Source organism: Bactrocera tryoni, unplaced genomic scaffold, assembly GCF_016617805.1.
Source record: "Bactrocera tryoni isolate S06 unplaced genomic scaffold, CSIRO_BtryS06_freeze2 scaffold_25, whole genome shotgun sequence".
Taxonomy (NCBI): Eukaryota; Metazoa; Arthropoda; class Insecta; order Diptera; family Tephritidae; genus Bactrocera; species Bactrocera tryoni.
In genome coordinates, this window is record NW_024395977.1 from 18886476 (window position 1) to 18903708 (window position 17233).

General features: G+C 35.4%; 1 protein-coding gene across 1 annotated transcript; it reads left to right on the forward strand.

Annotated features, from left to right (window-relative positions):
- Positions 1-16367: 16367 nt before the first annotated feature.
- On the forward strand, positions 16368-17015 carry LOC120780779 (secreted RxLR effector protein 161-like). The gene is made up of 2 exons (XM_040113031.1): positions 16368-16823; positions 16869-17015. Exons 1-2 carry the CDS (start codon positions 16368-16370, stop codon positions 17013-17015), a joined length of 603 nt encoding a protein of 200 aa, XP_039968965.1.
- Positions 17016-17233: the final 218 nt, after the last annotated feature.

Consider the following 17233-nt stretch of genomic DNA (forward strand, 5'->3'; position numbering starts at 1 on the left):
GTATGAGGACAGTTATAATGATCGTGTTATCCTGGAAAAGTACTGCTGTTTTTATCTGGCTATAGCTTTCGAAATCGGTAATGAGATTTAGTTCTGTAGATGTCAATATATCTGTTGGTATTATGCCTAATTTGCTTGAAAAAATTATCTGTCCAATGTCGTCCACGTGATTGCGTAAAAGCGATATATCGTTGTTAACCTGATAGGTATGTTTAATGAATTGAATGTCATCTTCCAAAGTCTTAATCATATTCTGCGCTGTTTCTTTAAGTTCGTTTATGTAATTACTAACAATAATTTGCTGCTTATTTATATGGTCCGTAACGTTGCTTATTTGTTCGGAAATAAGGTTGCTAAAGTATAATAGATTATTAATATTTTGTGCATCTGTTCTTTCGCTTTTATTCAAATGTGTAAGTGCGTCGCTAATTTCTTTTTCTTTTGCGGCATAGTGCTCTTCCGCTTTGCTTAATGTCCTAGATAAAAATGCTATTGGTCTATCTGACTGAGACAATACTGCGCCTATGGCGAAGTTGGACGCATCTGTGGTCAGCTCAAATTCTTTGCTGTAATCCGGATACGTGAGGATGATATCCTCTGAGGTGAGGGAAATTTTTATTTTCATGAAAGCTTCTATCGCTTCCCTATTCAAATTTATTTTTATGTGAGTAGGTTTATTCTTTGACGTACGTCCGTCTTCCCCTCTTAAAAGAGATGTTCGGGGTTTTGCAAGTTAAGCGTAATCTTTTATAAAACGCCGGTAGTACCCTGACATGCCGAGGAAGCTGCGAAGTTGTTTTAAATTTTGTGGTTGTGGAAAGTTTGAAATGGCTTCAACTTTTTGTGGGTTGGTTCTTATGCCAACCGGTGTGATTACATATCCTAAGGATTCTACTTCTTTTTTTGAAAAATTTACATTTTCCTAAGTGCACTTTCATATAAGCGTTTTCTAATGTTTCAAACACCTTATATACATATATGTTTGAAGTGTTCCTCTTCTGTTTTGCTAAAAACAATTATTTAATCGATATACACGTAGCAACATTTCCCTATGTGTTCTCTTAATATACAATCTAATGCGCGTTGAAAAATAGATGGCGCATTTTTTAGGCCAAATGATAGTCGAGTAAATTGGTACTTCCCATTGTTGATAGAGAAAGCAGTTTTTTCTATATCAGATTTCTTTAGTGGAATCTGGTGAAAACCACTTTTAAGGTCGAGAACTGAGAAGAAATTGCTATTACCTAATTGAGAGATTACTTCTGTAATTTCCAGAATGGGGTATCTGTCCGCGATCGTTACTTTTTTTAATTTCCTATAATCAGTGACCATACGGTATTGTTTATTTCCTGCCTCGTCTGGCTTCTTTGCTACAATCCACACTGGGGAGTTGTACGGTGATTTAGATGGTCTAATTATACCATCGCTTAAAAGCTTTTCTACCTGAGATTCCACTTCCTGTTTCAATGCTGCAGGATATGGATAGAGTTTTGTGTAAACAGGGGAATCGGATGTTGTCCAAATTTGTCCGGAAACTTTTGTTGTAAAGGTTAGCTTTTCGTCAGGTTCGGAAAAAAGATTTGGGTATTTATTTAAGATGTTTTCCATCGTGTGCATTTGATTTTCTGAGAGGTTTCCCTCATCAACATTAATTGCGTTCACTCGATGTGAGGGGAGCTGTTTGAGGTGAACCATAAAGTCGTTACTTAAAGTCATGTAATTTTCACCAGTGTATATAATGGCTTCAAATTCCCGAAAGGTATCATTCCCTAGAATACCGTCAAATGTTTTGAGAAGTGGCATTAGATAGAATTTAATTTTATCTTTAAAGTTAAAAAGTTGAACATAAGTATGTTCTCTGATTCCTAAATTTCCCGCAATAGAATTAGCAAAAAAGGGATTGTCGTTTTGGATTCTTTTTTTTGTCAGCTCTGGCTTAACCTAATTTTTACTGGAACCTGTATCCACTAAAAATTTCAAAATTCTGCCGCTCTCCGCCTTTACTTCGAAGAAGGGGAGCGAAGAGCTAATTATTCCAAAAAAATTGATATCGCTTGGTTCACCAAATTGTCCGTCTTCCTGTGAAGCTGTGTCAATGTGAAATGTTCGTTGCTCCTTCCTTCGCTGTTGATTCGGGAATTGTTGTGGCCTCTTGCCAAAGTGCTCACTTCCTTGGGGTCTGTTTATATAGTTAACGCGACGAGAGTGTATGCTCGGGTCGACGTCCATGGGCTCTGGACGTGGCTGAGGTTTCGGAGGTCTTGAGGGCTTGTTATCGTAGTGAAAATTGTTATATTGTTGTTGCCTTGGTTGCCAAGTTGTCCGCTGTGGTTGGGGTAAATGCGCTAGCTGGGGGTAAAATTGGTGCCTTTGTGGCTGTGGAAAATTCCTTCTTGGAGGTAAGGGTGGAGGCTGTACTAGTCTTCCATTGTACGCATGGTTCATACGAAAGTTTTAGTTCTGTAGTTTTAAACCGAGATGAAGAGCCTGCGGCAGGTCTGCCGGTTCTCGTATTCCTAATAGTCTAGGTAAATCCCCGTTAAGCCCTCTTATAAAAGTATCTAATGCCTTGTCTCTATATGCTTGTGTCAGCATGCGAAGAGATTCGTTGCCCCTATCGAGATAACCTAATTTATTTAGTATCAATGAAAGGTGGCTATACACCTGTTGATAAACATCTGAAACTGTTCTATTTCCTTGGACCAATGTGGTCATTTGATATTCTAATGTTGGAAAGGCGCGCTTGTCACCGAAGTGCATAATTAGACATTTAGAAATTGATTGCCAATCAAGTGGCGTATTGTATGCTTCCAACGCCGCATCGGCATTGCCTATTATTTTGTTCCGTATTTCGCTTAAAATTCCATAATACTTCGGTGTCCCCTTTTGAGGTTCATACATCGCTAAAACCCGATCTACGGTTTTTTCCACCAGTTGAATTCTGCTGGATTGCCAGAGAATTCTTTTAGACATTTTACGATGTCAGGTATCCTATCCAATTCGCCTTAGTTGTTCCTATGCTCTTTGTCTATTATTTGGTCCGTAATGTCGGTTGCAATTGCATTTGGGTGTAATGCCGCATGTACCACTTGCGGTCCCTGTGTCTTTACTATATCTGAAGCTATACTAGTTATGAGCTTGGACAGGTCGTCCATGCTCAATTGTGTATTTTGGGATGTCTGACGTGTATTAGGTGCCGAATTGGGGGGAAGCCATTTGTATATTTTTAATATTCTTAGTATATACTTGTATAATAATATATGTATTAATATTCTGAATATAATTCTAAGTAGTTATTATAGGCTGCTTCCACTTACAGGATTGTTGGGGATTCTGTTGTCGCTGCTATTACCGATAGTATTCCTATTAGCTGCTGGACCAGATATCTCCACTTGCTGAGCTGCAGTTCGCCTCTTAAATATCTGCCTCGATTTTTTTTCTTGCCTGCAATGTGCGTTGATTTTTGCTTCCACGAAAATTGTTGCAATAAATTTAATTTACACTTAGGCGTATTTTGTTGCACGCACACATTAATATTTAATTCACGCACACCGCTTGCTGCCTTCAACCGCGATTAATTGCTCGCTTTTTATTTATATTTTTATTGTTATTGTATTTTAATAATTTGTGTTTTGTATTATTTTTGTAGTTTGTTAATTAATTTTTTTGTTTTATTAAAACTGAAATGATTTGTATCCCTGAACGTGCGTGTATTTTACGCTTAGCAAGTCGCAGGTTGCCACACTCTTCAAATTGTTATTCTAAGTTTTTTTCCTTAACTGTTTGCAGATTTAGTTTCTCAAGCAGTCTTTCGATATTTTTTAGTTTTCACACATCGTTAGGTTTGTATTATTGCTTTGTTCGTTCTTTCACTTGTGCACGCTTTTCTTCAGTTGTTTGGTATTTGTTACACGTGTCGTTCTTAGTTTTGCTTTAAATTTTATTCATAATATCTCCGCGTTTTTATGCACACTGTCATGGATTTCTTAATTAACAGATAACACTTTGTGTGTCTTTAGTTTTTCACTTATTTAGACACTCGCGAATAGAGCTGGCTAGCAACTAGTGCTTCCCGTTTGCTTTATGCTACTAGGGGGCCTTTCTTTCTCTGTTATTTATGACTTTTTAGCTTGGGCGCCAGTTAAGCTTTTTAGTTATTAAATAACTAAAAAAATATAATTTTTTTTAGCGGAGCTGCATTGGGGCAGCGTTACCGCGTATCTTTATTTGAGTTTTCAAACTGAACTTAGCTTAACCGAATTACAATATTTATACTTAATTCCAACTTTAACAGTTATAAGTGGCGTGATTCGTTTCCACGAATCTTATTCTGCACAACAGGTAGTGCAGACGCTGACCATGCACTTTCTGGTGCATTTCGGTCACACGTGCCGGAAGTTGCAAGCTGATACTTATGATACTTATTAGTAACAAGTGCTGTGTTAACTTACATACTTACCTATATACTAAGTATATGCTTTGATACCAAATAAATACCGATCATCTATAAATAAACGAATATGTGGCGTACATTTCTTTACATTGAAATTAGCATTAAATTTCTCATTTAACACCGAAAATGCTCAATTCCGCTATTCTGGAGTCCCCTGATGTAAAACTCTGGTGAAACACATTTATAATTTGGCTGTGCTGAAACTCCTTCATCTCTGCTGAGTACCCCTTCGAAAAGTTACGATATCTAAAACGTGAACCTCTCTATGATAAACGTTCTCTGTCTATAATACACGTTCTCTGCCTTGACGATGCATTTGCCAATGCGATTTTCTGTTTTGAAATCAAAAAGGTATTACCGGCTCCACATGGTACGTTCTAATAAACCCGCTTTGCTCAGTAGCAACAATCAGTGTAATCCATGCTTTACGTTTATAGTAGCTATTGTTATCATTATTTTGATTATTTTTTGAAATAAAATAATATTTTAATGATTCTTACATACATTTTTGAACAAATGCTTATGATTTGAAATATGATTTTTATTTAGTACATTAGTTCTATTGAATTTTAACATAAGCTACCTTCCTTCTTTAGTTATAAATAGTGTAGCTAACACGTCTTTCTTTTATACATACATATGTATGTATAAATTTGCTTTGGACCAAACATATTCACATAAACAATATAATTATTTGTGAATGTAAACAAATTTGAAAGAACCATTCCAAATCTCCGTTGTCACGGACAACCAATGGGCGAAGCTCACGTTTAGTCAAAGAGGCAATGTGTCGAAAGGTTGACGTAACGACTAAGCGTCATAATGTTGTAGTGTTGGTAGAAAATCTGAGCTGTGCCGAAAAAATTAAACAATCAAACGCCAATTGTGGCCGCTTCCCTTGCCGTTGTAACAGCTTCGCCAACAAACCAACGGAAATATGTATGTTTATGTATGAGCTTGCATATAAATCATTGCTCAAATCATGATTTTTAGGTTTCGCCATCATCACGAAAAGACGCTGGTTGGCAAATACATGTTCGGTGAGATATGATGGTGTCTGCTTTTCTGAATAAATCGACTTTGCCCGTTGAAAGTGCCTTTGCGTTCATGAATGACAATGTTGTTGCTGCGTGTTTTCTCAAAATTTGGGCATCGGCTATTTGGCTGCCATATTTACTTCAGACGCTGCTCATGCTATTTGATTTGGTTGTTGTTATCGTAAAATAATGTTTTTAGTAGTTACGTGTGTACGCATATATGTATGTAGGTAGGTTGGTGCATACATTATTTGTTCGGTAATGTCATACGCACATATGTATTTATTTCATTTTTATTTCAACATAACAACATTCATTGCTACAATGTCATTGTTAAAGTTCAAGAACACACAGAAATTTGTTAAAACAAACATCAGCTGCAACACCCAGAATCGATCGACGTTATTGCTGATCAATAAATAATAATGAAAATACATTACATTTCATAACTCAATAAAGAAAATCCTAACTGGCGCCCGAGCAGGGACCAACGAGGTTAGAAAAACTTAAAAGTTGAACTTCGTTGGATAAATCGGTGGATTGCAAGTCTTGTCAGGTAAGCCCGCAGGACACCCTCTACATTTGTGTAAGCTGCAGGATCCCTAGTAGGAAGTAATTAAGTTAGAATTTAAGTAATTTTGAAACATAAATGAATTAAAAGATTAAATTTTGATATTTGAAATTGAAAAGAAAAGAAATAAATAAAGTGAGCCTGAAATTATATGAAAGAAAATACAGATATTAAGTTTAATTGAAAATAAAAATTATATGTGACAATTTTAAATTATATCCAAAAAATTTATATTGATCATCAAAACATAATTATTAAGTGGAAATTATTGAAAAAAATTATAAAGTGAACAATTTGGAAATTTTTAAATTTTATATAAAAATTAAAGTACATAATTAAGTGGAAATTATTTAAAAAGAGTATAAAGTGAACACTATCTGGAAATTTTTAAATTCTACAGAAAAAAATTCAATTATTAAAAAAAATCGAATTGCATTTTTTCAGCAATTAAAATCATCCAATCTAAAAAGGGCGTAAGCGATAATAAAATAATAACTCCTACTTTTGCAAACAATTAACTTAATGAAGTGTGTACGCAAAAGTAGTATGATTTAACCCAATTCTGCGATTCCTATCCAAAGGACCCTCCAGGATAAAAGGGTAAAACCAGCTACAGGGTTCCAAAAACAAAAAAAAAACAATAATAATTAATAAGTAATGATCGAAATGATTGATTGATTAATTAAGGCGAATCAGAAATAAACTTATCTTGTCAGGTAAGCCCGCAGGACACCCTCTACATTTGTGTAAGCTGCAGGATCCCTAGTAGGAAGTAATTAAGTTAGAATTTAAGTAATTTTGAAACATAAATGAATTAAAAGATTAAATTTTGATATTTGAAATTGAAAAGAAAAGAAATAAATAAAGTGAGCCTGAAATTATATGAAAGAAAATACAGATATTAAGTTTAATTGAAAATAAAAATTATATGTGACAATTTTAAATTATATCCAAAAAAATTTATATTGATCATCAAAACATAATTATTAAGTGGAAATTATTGAAAAAAAAATTATAAAGTGAACAATTTGGAAATTTTTAAATTTTATATAAAAATTAAAGTACATAATTAAGTGGAAATTATTTAAAAAGAGTATAAAGTGAACACTATCTGGAAATTTTTAAATTCTACAGAAAAAAATTCAATTATTAAAAAAAATCGAATTGCATTTTTTCAGCAATTAAAATCATCCAATCTAAAAGGGCGTAAGCGATAATAAAATAATAACTCCTACTTTTGCAAACAATTAACTTAATGAAGTGTGTACGCAAAAGTAGTATGATTTAACCCAATTCTGCGATTCCTATCCAAAGGACCCTCAGGATAAAAGGGTAAAACCAGCTACAGGGTTCCAAAAACAAAAAAAAAACAATAATAATTAATAAGTAATGATCGAAATGATTGATTGATTAATTAAGGCGAATCAGAAATAAACTTATAGTAGTAAAAATACTCCAATTAAGTTAATAATATAAAATTCAATTTAATTTAATCCAAACAATTTAATTAGACCTCCAATATTTAATATTGGTGAAAATCCCCACCAACCACAAAAACAGATACAAAGACAAGTGACATTTCAAAACAACAGAAATATGACCCAACCTGGTGATTTAACAAATGCCATTCGGCAAGTCTTATATGAACAATTACCAATTTTGTTACAACAGACTCAAAATCAAACATTTGATTTTACTAATGCAGAGTGTCAAGGAATTGACCAAGAGCACCTAGGTAATTTAGGAGAATTAGGCAAAGTGCCCGATATAGTAAAAAGTCTAAGAGAATTTTCCGGTGACCCAGCCGAGTTTGGCTCATGGAAAAAAAGTGTAGACAGAATTTTAAGAACATACGAACACACAGTTGGTACGGCAAAGTACTTCGGTATTTTGCATACAATTCGCAATAAAATAACTGGTAACGTAGACACTGTGTTAGAATCGTACAACGTAACAATTGGAGTGCCATCTCCAAATGCCTTACGCTACACTATGCAGACAAAAGGGACTTAAGTACATTAGAGTACCAATTGACCACCATAGCTCGAGGTGCTAACCAGTCTGTTGAAGAATTCCATCAGGCCGTCTATAAACATTTATCGTTGATCCTTAATAAGATAGGCTCTATGGAACTAGGCAAGGAATCAGAACAACTAATGACCAAGTTGTACAGGGATAAGGCTCTTGATACCTTTATTCGCGGATTACGTGGAGACCTTTCACGTCTTCTCGGCATGAAGGAGCCTGCTGATTTACTAACTGCATTGCATTTATGTTTGAAGTTAGACAAAACATATTTAGAAATCAACCCAATAGACCAATGTTAGTACCACGCCAGGTTCCGACTCCTCCCTTTCTATATTTTCAAGCTAGACTACTTCTTCCACCTAGAATTAGCACATTGCAAACCCCAACTATGAATCCCAGACAATCAAATAATTTTTTTGAAGAACCACAACAAAGGCCATGTTTTACTAATATAGGTTACCAATTCGCACAGAACCACAACGTACAACGACCATTATACCAACCATCTCGTCCTATGGTTGCCAAACCACAACCACGACCAGAACACATGGACATTGACAGAAGTATCCGAACTAAGCAGATTAACCACATGAATCGACCACAATTTGATTTAGGTAAAAGACCACCCATGCCCACTGCCGAGATAGCCAAACGACAAAGGAATTTTAATATTCAGACAGACACCAACAAACAGGTACAGAAGAACCAGTACCAACTATGGCTGATTATCAGCAAACTATCTCAGAACAAGAATAACAGACAAATTACGATGAAACACTTAGCAACTATACCGAAGTTATTGAAAATTGTGACCAAGAACAGCAATCCGACTCTACTTATCTTAATTTTTTTGACAATGACGATATTATAGTCTTTAGCAAAAATGAAGAAATTCATTCAGGACAAGAAGAACATATAAATTACGATGAAACACTTAGCCACTATACCGAAGTTATTGAAAATAGTGACCAAGAACAGCAATCCGATTCTATTTATCTTAATTTTTTAGACAATGACGATATTATTGTCTTTAGCAAAGATGAAGAAACTCATTACAAAAATAAAGGTTATCTTTATGGTGGTTCCAAAGTAAAAATTTATACAGATCACGAACTACTTACACATGATTGTAATTGGAAAAATAGCGATTAAAAGATGGAAGTCTTACCTGGATGAGTACAATAAGGAATTACTTTATTAACGAGGAAAAGAAAATATTGTAGCCGATGCATTGTCTCGAGTACCAAAACGATATGAAATTAATTCAATAACAGAAACCCAACACAGTGCTCAAAGCTCTTCTGATAATCTTATTCCCAGCATTGAGGTACCGATAAACGTTTTTAAAAACCAAACTTTTATTTACAAAGAACATCCTCCTGACTACAAGTTTACCATTCCATTGACATACTGTTTTTCGACCAACATATTCTGATGATGATCTAATGAAAATATTGAGAAAGAAGACATAATGGGACAGATTAAAAGACTGTATCCAGAACATTTCAGGTCCTTTAAAATCAGATTTACTCAAATGAAGGTAGAAAACATAACAAAAGAAACAGACCCTGAGGAATACGATAGGAGCAGACAGAATAATATAGAAAAACTAAAACAAAAACAGGTAACAGACTTAGAAAACCATAACAAGGACCGCAAGGAAATTAAAACTTACACACCAGGGCAGACAAAATTCGTTAAACAAAATAGCAGATTAGGATCTAAACTTTCACCACGATATAAAAAGGAAATTGTAAAAGAAAACAAACACGCAACAATTATTACAGAAAATAGGAGACTTGTTCACAAAAGTAACATCAAAAATGTTTAGTTAGTAATCTGAAGGTGAATAGAACTGAAGTGTCTAACAAAAAAAAATAAAATAAAAATAGAAAAAAATTGTTTATACAAAACAATCTCAATAGCCTTAATACAAACAATAACAAGGTCATTATAAATAAACAACTACAGAATAGAAATAATGACTTATCTACAATTTCAAATATGATAAAAACATACAATTTTTTTAATAATGAAATAGCAATAAGTTTCCAAAATCAAGTAAGACTAATAAAAGAAGAATTAATAAATGTCAAATATGCAACTCAATGGGCAAAACAAAATATAATAAATACTTTACTTTTAAACGAAATAGGATTACAAGAAGTCCACAAAATATTTCAAAAAAATAATATAACAACTCTATCAGTCGAAGAAATGTTAGAATTCGCTGAAGTATCAGTCTTACATAATAAAACAGTTATAGCTTATGTAAAAATTACAGAATTAGAAGCAACAAACTATCAAAATCTACTAATAAAATCAGTTGTAAAAAATAAACTAATAGTTCACTTAGAAACAGATGAAATATTTTTGTCCGAAATTTCTATGTTAAAAGTACCAAAAACTTTAAAATATCCAACAATATAAAGATTTGTAAAAAAGATACAGTCATTAACTTAAGAGAATCAAAATGTATTTCTAAATTAGTTGATGGCAAAGAATCGCTGTGTGATTTCAGTAATGCAAACCATATCCCGGAAATCGAAGAGATTGACAACAGCTTAATCCTACTTAACAACTTTAGCGACAGTCTAATACAAAGTAATATAACCCATCATCTGAAAGGAACATAAATAGCCATATATAGCAATATTTACATATAATACAAAAATTCTGTATAAAGCCAAAGGAAAACCTAATCCTACAAATTGGAAAAGTTCCGACACAAATTATGAGTGAAACAAACACTACTTTACTTACTTTTAAAGTTACTTGAGGACAAGTAGGAATTTGAGGAGGGAGAGTTAATATAACAAATATTTATTTCAACATAACAACATTCATTGCAATAATGTCGTTGTAAAGTTCAACAACACACAGAAATTTGTTAAAACAAACCTCCGCTGCAACTCCCATAATCGATCGACATTGTTGCTGATCAATAAATAATAATGAAAATAAACAATAATCCACTTCAATATGTTGTAAATTCTGCTGACCATTCAACATCCGCTAAACTCTGCCGTTAAGAACGCCGACGCCGCTGCCGTTGAACACACACAGCTAGTTTAGGGTATTTTTAAGATACTATTGTTCAGTTACATTTCATAACTCAATAAAGAAAACCTTAACTTGTATGTACATATAGAGCAGTGTAAATTTTAATTGTACTTACGTACATACATGATAATGTATGGGTCGAATTTACAGTGATTAGTTAACCAATACCACCGGCTTAATCTACTTTTTATTAACAATGCTAAGTTAGCTATTAATTAAAGCCCGAATATCTGTTGGTTAACTACTAGTGAAATAACAGCTGATGTTGTAAAAGAATTAATTTATTTATAATTTATTTAATTGTAAACAGACTAAGCATATAAGGAACAGTGCATACAAATGAATAATAATAAACCTAAAGAAATAATACACGAATCAAAAAGTAAAAACAAAAAATAATCAAACAAACATTAATGAGTGCTTCCCAGCCTTACAAGCAAAGCCATTCCTTAAAGCCTACTTCAGCTTTGTCGAGCCAACAATAACAACTACTGGCAGAAACAAATGTAACGGTGATGATGAGTCAGCGCGGCGATCAGCTGAAGAGGAAATGAAGCGAAGAACGCAGTCAGCAGAAGAAAACAGCAATCGACCTCAACAAATGGGCTGACAGACTCCAGCCTACAGGTACCAGCAAGCGCGCAGGCAGCATGTCCTTCAAAGTCAGCGGACAATCCAAAGGAAATGCAAGGTAGCACACCAATTAAGAATAAACCTGAAGTTTTAAATGGCAACAGATTTGCCTTACTAAGAAATGGTTCAGACTAAAGGGTTGCAAGAATTAATTCACGCTATGAATGCAACAGAGAATTTATGAATTCATCTCATAACTCGAGTTGATCGCCGACGCTGAGTTGGAATTATGTGAATGCAGATACAGAGGAGACATTGTGAGTTGTTGTTTATCGCTAGCAGGTAGACTCAGCTCATTCCTCTCATAAACAAACCCAACTCACACTCACACTCATATCATCAACCAGCAATGAATGCAAAGCGTTAGCGTTCGCTTAGTAGTGGAATAGTGTGTGATCGTCACTTATTGTTATGTGAATTCATTGTTTCTCTCATTCTTTTAACAGAACAGGGTGCACCCATAGTGTTCAGCTAAGCAAGCAAATAGAGAAGATAAACGGAAGGGTTTTCCCCACAACATGTTTGCCTGCATTGTACTGGCCGTAGACGCTTAATCGGTTATTTAAACATTTAAATTCGTCATTTGTTTTGTGTATACGAAGATAAAAGGGGGTAAAATAGTTTTGGCATGGCATAATGGATGTAAGTAATTGACCGCGAAATTCAGTGCAATTGTTTGCTAATATTTGCCATGTTGTAATACAATTTACACCTGTGTCTCTGTTTTACAAAAATAGGTAACATTAGATGAATCTGCATCGTCAACCCAGTCGACGCCTGTACTAAGGCAGCAGCTTAATGAAATTAAGGATAATATAGTGAAAGGGAAATTTTTGGCAAGGTTGAAAATAGTGGCAGTTTGGTAAGAGATGTTGTTGCATGCAAAAATTGTAACAGCGTTTTTAAATTTATGAATAGCACGTCTAACCTTGTGAAACATAAATGCTATAAAAATTTAAAAAACCGTTCGGATAACCCAAAGATATTAGTGAACAACGACACAAAAAAATGTTGCTGATACGTTCACTGAATGGGTCACTAAATACTTTCAAATGGAGCTAAGTATGGGTCGAACGTAGATACTGATCAACTATTACCTCATCCAACAACGATATCCAGAAACATAGACAATCTATACAATATAGACCACGATTCCTTAAAATTAGAACTAAGTGAACTTAGTACCATTGGACTTACCTCAGATTTATGGACCGATAATTATTTAAAACAATCGTTTTTGTCTATGACTATTCACTATATAAAAAGCGGAAAAATTGGAATGAAGCTTATTGCTTTTCGATCAATTTGAATCTTGTAGCAGTAAGTATTTGTTGAAACGATATGTGGAGAAGAAAATTGTGCATTTATAATCTTACGAAACACTCTGTATATTATTAGACTTACAGATGTCATTATGAAAGAAGCTAAGTTCATTATTTAATAAACTTCCTAAACCTCCTTTTTATACTGTCGCCAAGTCAACACGCGTTTTACTCTCCTAACAGGTTATGGGCCTTTGCCACACAAAGTTAATTTAACCCATCAATAAATAAATGCGGGAAAAAAAGGTTCTGTGTGTTAATTAAATATATTGACTTTTGATTTTGAATATATTTTACAATTTAAATAATATCGAACGTTTTTTCGGTGCCCGTTGAACGACTTCGCGATCGTGAAAATTTTGATGTCTGGAAATGCCAGGCAAAATCATATTTGGTCATAAAGGGCCACTGGAAAATGATCCAGAATGGTTTGCCTGTCACTGCAACTGAGGCTGATCGTGATGCTAATGAAAAAGCACTAGCTGAAATCACGATGTTGGTGGAGCCAAATAATTTCGGTCACTTTGCAGATAAAACATCAGCTAAAGACGCGTGGGAAGCACTCATGGAAGCCTATGAAGATAAAGGTTTGACGCGCAAGATGGAACTGTTGAAGCAATTGGTACAACTCAAGCTGTCAGACTGCGAGACTATGCAAGAGTATGTAAACTCAATGATAATGACTGCATTTAAAGTGAGAAACGCAGGTCTAAAAATTGATGATGAACTAACCGCATCACTCATGTTAGCTGGGTTGCCCAGTGAGTTTCAAGCGCTAGTACTCGCTGTCGAAAACTCCAAGAAAACGCTCACGGTGGACGCTGTGAAAAATCTACTTTTACAAGATGCGAAATTTGATGCAAAGCAAGGTGCCGAAAATGCTCTTTATACAAAGGTAAAAACATTTTCAAAAGTTCGCTGTCATTCGTGCAAGCAACTAGGGCACATAAGCAAAAACTGTCGTAAGAAAATAGTGAAAGACGACAAGCAAAAACAAAAAAGTCAGGTTCTTTTTGCTTCTTCGCTTTATGCTAATATGCACAACCACGAAGACTGGTATGTCGATTCCGGCTGTTCTCAACATATGGTAAAAAGCAGCGAATGTATGACAAATAGAAAACGCACGATAAACAAGAGAGTAATTGTCGCTGACAATAACAAAATTGATGTTAAATGCACTGGCGATGTGCAACTCTCTCTAGCTGTTAAACATAAGAATGTCAACGCGACTATCAAAAATGCTGAGTTCGTTCCTAGTTTATGTGCGAATTTACTTTCGGTGAGTCAAATGACAGACAATGGGAAAGAACTCCATTTTAAAGACAATTGATGCAAAATATTAAACGAAGACAAACAACTAATTGGAACTGCGAGCAAAATAAATGGTCTTTTTCGTCTGAACTGTGTACAACGAGATAATGCAGCGATGGGCGTCGCAAGCTATAATTTATGGCATAGGCGCTTAGGTCATGTCTGTCGCGAAAGTGTCACAGCCATCCAAAATGCTTCGGAAGGTGTTAAAATCACAACCAGTGGTAACTACAAATGTGTGGTTTGCATAAAAGGCAAGCAGACCAGAGCGTCACATAGTGAAAGAGGGCAGCGTGCTGAACAACCTTTGGAAATAGTACATAGTGATGTAATGGGTCAATTAAATGTTAACTCCTTTTCTGGTGCGCGCTATTTGTTAACGTTTGTGGATGACTATTCCAGAAAAGTTTTTGTTATCTCAATTAAGTCAAAAGCAGCTGTCTTCGATGAATTTGTAAAATTCAAAGCAATGGTGGAGAATCAATGTTCGAAATATATAAAAGTTCTCCGAATGGACAATGGTCGTGAATATATAAATGAAAAGATTAACAAATATCTTTCGAAATATGGCATTATCCATCAGAAAACGACTCCTTACACCCCCGAACAGAATGGCGTTGCAGAGAGGCTAAATCGGACAATAACGGAAAAAATCAGATGCATGCTGCTAGACGCAAATTTGGAGGACAGATTCTGAGCTGAGACTGCTGTAACTGCGGCATATCTAATGAATCGTACACCATGCAGAGATAATAATCTGAGTCCGGAAGAGTTGTGGTCAGGAAAAAGACCAAACTTGAAGCACCTCAAAGTCTTTGGTTGTAAGGCAATGGTTCACGTAGCCAAAGAAAAACGCAGTAAGTTAAAACCTAAATCTCGAGAATGTATTCTCGTAGGCTACAGTACTGAATCAAAGGCATACAGGTTGTATGATCCTGTAGCGAAAAATATTATTATTAGCTTTGATGTAGTTTTTATTGAAAATCAAATTAATCAAAATCCTCCAGCTACAGATCCAAAGACAGATACGGTAAATTTATGGTTACCAGAGCCAACTTCCGTTGCCAATTCAGAGGTGGAATATATGGAAGAATTACCAACAGAAGATGGCAGTGGTGTAATTTCAGGTAACAGTCATTCGCTTACAGAAGAGAATCATGAATCAATAATGGAACGAGAAGAAATAACAGATTTGGACCATGAAGGAGTGCGTCGCTCTGAGCGATTTCGGAATATGTTACGACCAAATTATAATCTCTGCGTAACTGAATATGTATCATCAGATCCAAACACTGTGGAGGAAGCCATGGCAAGCGAACAACATAAACTTTGCCAACCTGCAATGTGTGAAGAAATTGAATCTCATGATATCAACGGCACTTGAGAACTATCAGCCCTGCCTATGGGAAAGAAAGCCATTCGGTCAAAATGGGTTTTCAAAAGAAAGGTAAATGCAGACGGAGATCCTGTGCGTTATAAAGCCAGGCTTGTGGTGAAAGGATTCAACCAGAAGCAGCACATCGATTATGACGAGACATTCGCACCAGTTGTGCGATATACATCAATTCGTTTTTTGCTTGCTCTTGCGGTGAAATATAATCTTACTGTTTATCAAATGGATGATGTAAGTGCTTTTTTACATGGCGACCTTAAAGAAGAGATTTATATGACTCAGCCGAGTGGCTTTGATGATGGATCCGGTCGCATCTGCAAGCTGCAAAAATCGTTATATGGTCTGAAGCAATCTAGTCGTGTCTGGAACATAAAGCTCAATTCAACGCTAGTTAGTTTCGGCTTGCAGCACAGCAACGTCGACCAATGCGTGTATTTTCTTGTCGCTGACAAAAAAATGCTTTTCGTCGCTCTTTTACGTGGATGATGTCATCTTATTCGCCAATGATGCAAAGCTGCTGAACAACCTAAAAAATAAGCTCTCTGAAACTTTCAAAATGAAAAATCTAGGTGCAGCATCATCGGTTTTGGGTATGTGTATAGCTCAAAATTTCAAAGAAGGAACTTTGAAGATCGACCAATCTTCCTACATTGCCGATGTAATTCGACGTTTCGGCATGGAGGAATGCAATCCTGTAGGCACACCCCTCGACGTTAACCAAAAGCTGCCCGCGGAGATGTGCCCAACTAATGATGACGAAAAAAGAGAAATGGTTACTGTTCCCTATAAGCAAGCTATTGGATGTCTGCTGTTTGCCGCTCAGGTCACGCGCCCTGATATATGCTTTGCTGTCAACTTGTTAAGCCGATACAGTACGAACCCAGGGAAGGCACATTGGACTGCAGTAAAGCGTGTCATGTGCTATCTCAAGGGAAATATTGACAAGGGCTTAGTGTATAAACGTAGTCCTGATGAAATCGTTGGGTTTTGTGACGCTGACTGGGCAAATGATGTAAGTGATCCCCGCTCAACCACTGGCAATGTTTTTTCTTTTCAGAATGCTGCCATTTCGTGGGCTACCAAGAGACAACGTACTGTAGCCTTATCATCTACTGAAGCCGAGTTAATGTCTATGGTGGCTGCTACACAAGAATCAATCTGGCTTAAGCGATTTGAAAAGGAGTTAGTGCCCAAAGCTTCGTAATCTATGACCTTATTCTGCGATAACAAGAGCGCTATACACATAGCTGAAAATAACTCATACTCAAGTAGAACGAAGCATGTAGACATCAAATCAAAATTCTTCAAAGAAAATGTTTAAGATGGCCAAATGAAGTTATACCATATTGGCACCGATAAAATGATAACCGATATTTTTACAAAAGCATTATCTGCGCCAAAAACAAAACAATTGTCAAATGA

Bases quoted from the DNA above. Each gene is read 5' to 3' on its own strand.
- LOC120780779 (XM_040113031.1), top strand. From the start codon at position 16,368: ATGAAAAATCTAGGTGCAGCATCATCGGTTTTGGGTATGTGTATAGCT. The intron at 16,824-16,868 runs GTAAGTGATCCC...TTTTCTTTTCAG, and splicing joins ACGCTGACTGGGCAAATGAT to AATGCTGCCATTTCGTGGGC.